The 9,132-nt window shown below is 41.3% G+C and overlaps 1 protein-coding gene across 1 annotated transcript in view; it reads left to right on the forward strand.

Moving 5' to 3' along the window:
* The first annotated feature begins 834 nt into the window (after positions 1-834).
* The window catches only part of LOC105299963 (zinc finger protein 879), a 43,962-nt gene continuing 35,664 nt past the window's right edge, over positions 835-9,132 (forward strand). The window contains exons 1-4 of the mRNA XM_011371951.2: positions 835-1,028; positions 2,563-2,630; positions 4,828-4,954; positions 5,404-5,499. Of these exons, the coding sequence (XP_011370253.2) occupies positions 2,598-2,630; positions 4,828-4,954; positions 5,404-5,499 (256 nt within the window). The 5' untranslated portion in view covers positions 835-1,028; positions 2,563-2,597. The remainder of the gene's footprint in view (positions 1,029-2,562; positions 2,631-4,827; positions 4,955-5,403; positions 5,500-9,132) is intronic.

A 9,132-nucleotide genomic window follows, 5' to 3' on the forward strand; every position in this document is an offset into this window, starting at 1 on the left:
ATTATTTAAATCATATATCTATTGATTTCTATTATTGATTTGCCTATTAAGCGAGTAAAGGGAAACAGGTTTGGTTAACATATTTCTTAAAGAGTAAAAAAAGACCTTTGGCCTAAAGTCTCCTCCCCTCTCAGACTCTAAGGGCCTTGCCTGGCTTAACACCATTTCTGCTTAACAATGGGCTGATGACCCTTATCAATAGGCAGAGAATCTGAGTCACTAGTTTTCAGGACAATTATCAGGATTTGAGGGAGAGGGCCTTTTTCCCAAAAAAAGGAAAAAACAACTTGGTTTACTAAAAAGATTAAGAATTTTACAAGTGATGTCCCATCTCAGTCCAACGTAAATGTCAGTTAAAAATATCCTTTTTGTTTAACTAATGTACTATATACTTGAAACTAATAATAAATTAAAAAATGAAAAAATATCTTTCATAGGTTACAAAGTTTAGACACAATTTTTTAAAAATTCAAAAATTTGTAACAGATTTTAACACTTATCAACCAAAAATAAGCAGCAGCAAGGGCCTACTCTTCTACATATTTAAATATATTACTACTTTTCCCTCTTATTATCATTGCCATCATTAATTACAAATAAAAAGGGTGCATGAGTGGCTAAACAGAGCTGATAAGGAAAGGTTAGGTTCAGCCTTATTCGTCTCCTAGCAAGACCGCTTTCTCTAGCCCGTGCTACTATTGGCCCTCCCTGGTTACCGTAGAGCTGCGTGCCCCAGTGACACCTGGGAAATATAGTTCAAAAGGAAAAGCACTGTGGTTCAAACAGGGGAGCGTGGCTTTCGCTTGCGCAGGCGCAATTGCATCCGGCGGCCTGGCGGCGGCGGTGAAATTATTCCTACCTTAGGTGTTTCGCTTGCCTACGGTGAGGTCCGCCGCTTTGCTTCCCCTTCGCCGAGGGGCCGGGTGCGGACTGGATGTGAGCGCGGGTCCAGGGTGTGCAGTTCCTGTGGCGGGGGCCAGGACAGCGAATCCCAGCTCGGAGTGTCCGAGACGCGTCGGCCTCGGCAGGTGAGTGCGGCCCGGGGAGGGGGCGTTGCCCGTAGGGTTCGCCATTGGGGGCCGGAAGTCAGGGCTGCCACCTCCTGACTCTGGCGCTTTAGCCTCCACTGGGCTCCTGGAAAATGGCCCAGAACAGGGATTGCAAAAAGCTGTGTCTTGTTTCAGGTTTCGTGAACCCTGTGGTAGATTTTGGCTTGTAACGTTCCTTGATATCCCCCGCTAAACAAAGTTTAAACTTGTAGATTTATCCGTTTGGGCTGATATTGCTTGTTTGCCATCGTTTTTCTAGATTGAACCTAAAATATTTTCACTAAATTATTTTTTTGTTTAGAGTAATTTTGTCTCTAAGTTACTTCCTTTTTCTGTAATTTTTAAATTCATTTCTAGTCAGTTGACGGTATTCCTTCTGAGTCTTGCATTTTTGGTGGGTGGGGAAAGGATGTTTAAGGAGTTATGAAAACTCTTCATAATGGAAGCACAGTTTCAAAGAGGAAAAGAGAGGAATTTTTGGTTAGCTCTTCCTGAAAAGGAATAGCCAAGTTATTCAAATGCTATTTGAATAATTATTGGAATTGCTGATAAAAGAAATGTTCAAAGCCGTAATAAGAATTTATTTGAGCCAAGATTTTGAGGACATTCCAGGAAGCCAGATCTTAATGGGTTGAGAAAATGCTCAGGAGAGTGTCGGTTTTCCAGTTCTTTTTATATGTTTAGAATCAAAGGAGAAAAAGTAAGAAAGGTTACATGAAATCTAGTGGTGGTAGATTAAGGAGGCGAGAGAAAGCATGCGGGGAAAATCTCTAGGGTTGGATAAAAAGGAAAATGGAGAGATAATATTTTACACTGGTAGGTGCAGGATAGTTGACATTTGACAGTTACAACAAATAGAGTTGGTATGTGCGCAACAAGATAACAGAAAGTTTCGGTGTTGTACTCTGCTGCTAGTGGGTCTGTTTTTGAGGGGTCTACAAAAGAAAATTACTCTGACATTCCAAAGACATGTTATCCTCAATGCACAAGAAAATAGACAGGGCTCACATAAGGAGATTAACCTTTTAAGAAAGAAGCCATAGGCCTGGGCTGTGACTACCCAACATGACATGCCCAGTTAGGAGTTAACCCTCCTGTGTAGTTACTTTTGGTCACTGAGCTTGTCAGGCTTCTGTAGCTCCCTTTTCATTCTCATAATCATAATATGATAACTCAAAATATTTAAGTGCAGATGTGTGGAATAGTTATGTTGTTTCCATGACCCCAGTGTGACTGCCCTCTTCTCTGCTGATGCACATCAGAAGGTTTTAATCCCGTCATTTGATTCATCTTTACTCATAAGCCACTGGGTGAAAGGTCACATGCCCAGTAACTGGAAGTACTCTTGCTGCCCACTCCTGGTTTTGGTCACCATGCTGAGGACACCTCTAACTTGGGATTGCCTGGGTTATGCCACTTTCCCTCTGCAGGAGGTTTGGAACCTGATTTGACATAATCAAGGTGGAAGTGTTGACAGGATGGAGAGACCTCACAGCTTCTTTCTTCATTTCAGGTGCCTTCTCCAAGAGAGGCAGTGGGTAGAGAGAAATGGCCACAAAGTTGTTACCAGTCCCGACTCAGGTGAGTGAAGCTTTCTTTCTTGAACTGCCTTCCAGGTTTAGAGGTTCATGAACTGGCTTCACCCATTGTTGAACTTTTCTAAGGGACATGGAGGAAGCCCTTCAAGGGGTTAGGGACCAGATGAGTTAGGAACAATGGAAGGTAAGTCTGTCCCTCGCCCTAGGGCTAGTCTCTTGGTGAATTCCACACTTAACAGTTAAGTACTTGTTGACTAGGAATTGAATGGGCCCCATCCCCTTGCCACTGCCACACCCAGTGCTTTGTGAGGGATCCAGGTAAGTTTTTTGCCCTACGGAGGATGAAGATCTGGAAAGGTCAGATAATTCCTTCAGAACACTAGGGAATCCCGGAGGAAAGGCATGGTCTTTGCCTTCCAGTCACTTTGCCTTCCAGTCAACTACAGCAGTACCTGATAGGGGTCCAGAAGATTTCCTAGGAAGATCCTGGAAAGAAGGCCTCTGCGTCAAGCAGGTGTGGTCAAGGATGAGCCCTAGTTTGAGGTGATTTGAGACTTACAAGCAGTCCCACACTCATGTTGATGGGGAAACGAAAGGAAGTCTCATCTCTGATGGTTCCCAGGAAGTGAGCCTTCCTGTGGAGGGGGCGTCGTCTGGTCCGCACGGATTCCTTCCCTTTGCCCTTTCATGGCACTTGGGGAACTATAATTAAAAACAATCTCTCCCCAACCCAGAAGACTTCTCCCCAAAAGTAGAAGAGAAAGAAAACACTTGTTATTTCTGAGTAAGCATTAAGCCTGAATGTGACCTGCATGGCAGGCCATCTGCTAAAGAGGCGCAGAGCTAGAAAGCTCAATCTTATGCAGCTAAGTGGATTAAACCCAGTTTTCAATTTGGAAATTTGTCAGGTGACAAGTTAGGCCCATTTCTTCCTTAGAAACTAGAAGCTGGGCACATTCAGAGAGATAGTGACGGGTCCTTGAGAAACATTTCCTGAGCTGTGAGGTTTATTTAACTTTTAAAAATATTTACATGTGTTTGGAAAGGACTGAGAAAGGAATTCAGGAAGAACACAGGAAGAGAGGGCAGAAGCCTCCTTTCCCATTTCCAGCAGCCTCTTATTTTTAATTTGTGTTTGTCCTTACAGGTCAGAGAACATCCTGGCCTTGTGACCTCCTTTCAGGGTTTTGGGGGATGGTAAAGAGAAAACAAGCTGTGACCTAATACATAGACCTCTAGAAATGTATCCTAAGGAAAAAAGCTTGGCACGGTGTTCTGGTGATGTGCAGGGATGTTCAAGCTAGCAATTTTAGAGTTACAAAAGTGAAAATAACGCAAATGCCCACCAGTAGATTGCTTAACTGATTGATCTATACAGTGAAATGCTGGACAGCAAATAAAACATATTGAGTGGGGTACAGGTATTTGTATAATGTGTTGTTTTTGTTTAAATCTAGAGCCATATTAGCATGTGAAAAGTCTGAAAGCACATACAGGACAAAGTTAACAAAACATTTCTGATGATAAAAAGTTAGATTAGCATTTTTTTGCTTATCGATCTTTTCTAATTTACTTTTTTTTAAAAAACAAAAACAAAAACAAAAGAAAGGGGCCACTAGTTTAAAAGAGGTGATTGTGGTCCAGTGAAAGGGGATTGAGGTCAAAGGACAAAGGCTTCTGGGCTAGGTGGGCTAGGCAGGGTGGGTCCCAGTGCTGCCATCTCATCAGCCTGGTTGAAGGTTCCTGGAGCCCACAGTCCAGCCACACCCCTTCCTTCTTTCCTTTCCTTTCCTTTCCTGTCCTGTCCTGTCCTGTCCTTCCTCCCTCTCTCCCTCCCTTCCCTCCCCTTCTCCCCCCTCCCTCCCCTCCCTCCCTCTTTCATTCTCTCCTTCCCAAGTGTGCAGAAGCCTCCTGTTAAAATTCGATTCTCATGTCTCACCTGTAAAACAAGCATTTGGTCTAAGTGATTGTACATCCCATGTCTGAGGGTTGGTGTTTTCATCTTTCTGTTTTGTTTCATAATTTCAAGTACTTGTCTTGTTTGGCTGCTAGGCCTCGGCATTCAGCCGGCACACGCTTCACCCCCGGTGGCATGTGGTAAACATGTGCCCTATAATTATGGAGTATCAGGAGCTACTTGGCTTGAAATGCTTGGAACCCTGCATGGTGACAGGGTTGCTGCTCAGTCATCTCCTTTTGGGGATGGTCCTGGTCGAGCAGAAGTGGGTTTGTCTTTACAGGAGTCCGTGACATTCAGAGATGTGGCTGTGCACTTCAGCCGGGATGAGTGGCTGTACTTGGACCCCGCACAGAGAGCCTTGTACCGGGAGGTGATGCTGGAGAACTACAGCTCCCTGGTGTCACTGGGTGAGGATCCTTCCTTGTGACGCAGAAGCTGCTGGGGAGCATCTTGGCACTCTCTCCAAGGGGGATGTTGGAGGGTGTGGCCAGGTGCAGCCCACCACCAAGAATGGGGCTTGCAGAGTGGCACTTGCTGTTGCCCTCAGCTGCTGTGAAGGTTCTCAGCTTGCTAGAGCTGGGGGCAGATACCCTTTCCGTGCATCTCCTGTCTCCTGTCACCTGAACTTTGTTCCCCTGCATCTCCCAGGAGTTCCAGCTTAGGAGCGCACAGCCAGAGCTCTGACTTTTCCCTGAGACACCTCCTGGCCATCCTCTGGGAGCCCCTCTGAGACCACACCTCTCTCCTTCCTTGGACTGTCCGTCTGGCCCAGAGACCCGGGGGTGGGATCTGTATGCCACGATGGCTGCTCATGTCTGGGCCATGGACTCATTCTCTTGTTCTTGCTCACCAACAGGGATTCTCTTTTCCAAACCAAAGGTTATCTTCCAGTTACAGCAAGGGGAGGACCCCTGGATGGTGGAAAACGGAGTTTCTTGTGGTGCATGTCTAGGTGAGTGAGTCACTGGGGAATAGGCATAGCATCATCAGCCAGTTTGGGAAGAGGCTGCTCTCTACTGACATTGACCAGGACTCTTGTCGATATGCTGGGCCAGGCAGCCATGTGGGGCAGGGTGTATGTTCCCTCGCCCTCTGCCTTGTGAGTACTTGATACAGCAGGTTCAGAGGGAGAGTTGCATTCTCCCAATATGAGTTGCACTTTTTTAATATGTCCCTTGTAATTTGATTGCAGAATATGTAATGCAGTATATAGTGTGTTAAGGCTTGTAATTCATATATTCCCCCTTTTTCCTTTTCCTGGATTGATTATTTTCTTAAATTATTTTGCTTTTGCAGTTCATACATACCTTTTAACACTAAGTACATCCCCCACTCTTTCGTGTTGGATTTTTGCTTGGACTTTTTTTGTCCGCAACTTATATATGGTTCAGCTAAAAAGAAAAAGCAGATGTTTGTGTTTCTATAAAACGTTGTGTATTTATATATAGCACGGGAGAGAAAGCAGGGGTAGCAAAATGATAACAATTATCAAATGAAGGCAGAAGGTTTGTAGATAGTCATGCCATTTTCCTGAATTTCTGTGTGAAAAATTTCAAGATAACATGTCCCAGATTCTGGCTGCCAGGACATAGCTGTCAATCTCTGAATCCCTGTGGGTTGCTGAATCATAAGCTCTCGCTCTCTTGTTCTACTTTGAATTTGGTCCTTGTTTCTGGCACAAAGATGGCTCTCTTTTTAGTTTTTCTGCTTATCCAGTATTTATTTTTCCCAATGGCAGGAGACAGGCTCTCTGTGTCAGCTTAGTCTTGTGTTTTCCTTTCATGAATTCTGTCTTCAGCTTTTCTCCTTTGGTTTAACCAGAACATTTTCTTAAATGTTTTCAGAAAGGTTCATGGGTGCTGTATTAGTGCATGTTTAAAATCAATTCTTTTACCTCTCCTGTGGGAGTTACATTTGGATCTAGAATTCTGGTATCAGAATTGTCCAAATTTTGCTCCATTGTCTTTGGGCTCTTAGTGTTTTTAATAAAAAGCCCCCATTAGTGTGATTCTCTTTCCTCCATTTCCAGTATAAAAAACATTTTTTTTTCTTTGCCTTTGTCCGGAATCTCTCAGGACATCCTCTTTATCATTAATGTTCGGTACTCACTGGGCCCTTTGCTTCGAAGATCAAAGTCTTTTTCATTTCAGGGATTTTTTTTTCCTACTACATACTTACATATATTCTGCCACATTCCACCAACAATTCAAGGAAGTTGACTATAAGAGTAATGACATAATAAAATAGAAATTCATTTAGAACCCTAGAAAATAAAGAAGACTTGTTGTAAACAGAGTGGGTAACCTCGGGTGAGTTTCAGATTTGGCTCTGAGCTTTCTGGTTGGCCAAAAAATCGTTAGTATCAAATTGACTAATTCTTTAATAAGCATTTAAAAAATTGTTTTTATTTTTATAAGGTATACATAGTATAAGATATACATAGTGTTGTAAAAAAGAGGAGCTAAAGAAGGAGATTCGCCTGAAATTTTACCAACCATGGTGAACCTTTGCAGTTATTTTACTACTTATCCTTTCAGACCATGAATATTGCATGAGAGAGACAGGCATACACAGAGGGAGAGAAACAGAGATTAATTACACATATTGTTCTCAAGTCTTTATAACTGTCTTTCAATTATTCAACCTTCATTAAATAGAGACCTACCTCTTTGAAGGAATTCTGTTGTATTGTTAAACTATATTTTATTGAACAATCTTTTGGAAATTTTAGTTTCGAGTTTTTCCCTATTAATATTACTGCTATGGCTATAGAATACAAAGGTATGATATAAAGAGAAAGAGAGAAGATGTCCAGAGAGTAATTATAGTACAAAGACGTGAATGTTGTGATTAAAAAGCAAGGTATATGAACTGAGCATTCACATAGGATTTTTTGAAAAACTATTCAACCTCGTTATAGTCATTGAAATGCAAACAAAAAAATAAGACACCATTTTTCCTTATAAATTACCATAAATTAAGAAATACATATCCAATGTTTTTGCTACTGCTCTAAGTGGTGAGCAGTATCTTTAGTGGGACTTTGATTGGTACAGTCTTTCTTTAGGACTGTCTGACTTTATTAAAATCAATTCCAGGTCTGGAAATTTATCTTAAGAAAATAATTCTATAATTGTGCAAAGTTGCAAAGGTGGTGTGAAAGAATGTTTGTTATAACATGAGGGATTACTGGAGAAAAAGAAAGCTAAATGGCTCTCAAAAGAGGATTTAGTAAATTACAATGCATTTGTACATTGGAATCTTACATAGTCATTAAAATGATAGTGTTAACCTACATTTATTGACATGGAGAGAGGCCCATGCTTTTCTTTTTTTTAAGTGAAGTGGGGAAGGGAGAAACTTAGTTTCAACCTGTTTTTATTTTTAAGTAAAAGTGTTTTTTAATATACAGAAAAGTTCTGGTGAGCTAAATTCCGTATATAACAGTGATTGTATTTGCATGATGTGTTTATTGGTGAACTATATTTTTATAATTTTCTGTGTTAAATTACAACTGTGTATTTCCTTTTTGGTTAAGGAAATAAAAGTTCTTTTCGTAGAATACATTTATTCCTTTTGAATCAATGATTCCATTTCTTGCATTGTATACTAAGTGATCAAAAAAGTAGACAGAGGTTATTTTCAAAAATGTATTCTTTTTCCCAGTATTCCCCAGTATATCATTATATAGCACCACTCTCCATCAATCTGTCCAAGCCAGAAGCTAAGCATCATTTTTGAGTCCTTTCTTTCACTTACTCTGTACACTGTATTCATAGGTAAAGATACTTGTCATTTCTACCTCCAAAACAACCCGCTGTGCCTGCCTCCATTACTGTGCCACTGCAAACTGCCATCATCTCCATCCAGGAAGTTTTGGTGGCCTCCTAATTGGCTGCTCTGCATCTGCCCTTATTCTCTTTTCCCCACCCGCAAATTACAGTTTGTTTGTCACAAAACCATAGTGATCCTTTTTAAACACAATTATCAAGTCCCTCCTAACCTCCAGTGATCCTTAGAAGAAATTCCAAATGCCTTCCTATATCTTACAAGAGACCTCACATGATATGACCCCTGCCCACCTCTTCACCTTATAGCACTCTTCCCTTGTTCCTCTTGCGTAAGCCACATTGGACTTCTTTATGTTCTTCAAACACAGAAAACTTATTTCTGCCTTACGGCCTTTGTGGTGTTTTTTTTTTTTAATTTTTTTTTCTGACTAGAATAATTTTTATGCCCACATTTTTACATGGCCAGCTCTTATTATTTAGATCTCATGTTTAATTTTATTTTCTCATCACCCAGTTTAAAATATCAGCTTATTCAGTCTTACTACATATCACCTGTTGTTTTGTTTTGTTTTTACAATTCTTACCACTTTCTAGCACTTATTTGTTTACTTGGTCATTGTCAGTATTCTGTGAGATTGTAAACCTTGTAAAAATTGGACTCTTATCAGGCACAATCCCTGTAATACTGAGTCTTGACCTTTGCATGGTGCATAGTGGGCACTCAGGAAATATTTTTTGAGTGAGTTCATGTCCATCCCAACATTATTTGAATGAGTCCCAAAACAGACCTAGTT

Source organism: Pteropus vampyrus, unplaced genomic scaffold (assembly GCF_000151845.1).
Source record: "Pteropus vampyrus isolate Shadow unplaced genomic scaffold, Pvam_2.0 Scaffold197, whole genome shotgun sequence".
In the NCBI taxonomy this organism is placed as follows: domain Eukaryota; kingdom Metazoa; phylum Chordata; class Mammalia; order Chiroptera; family Pteropodidae; genus Pteropus; species Pteropus vampyrus.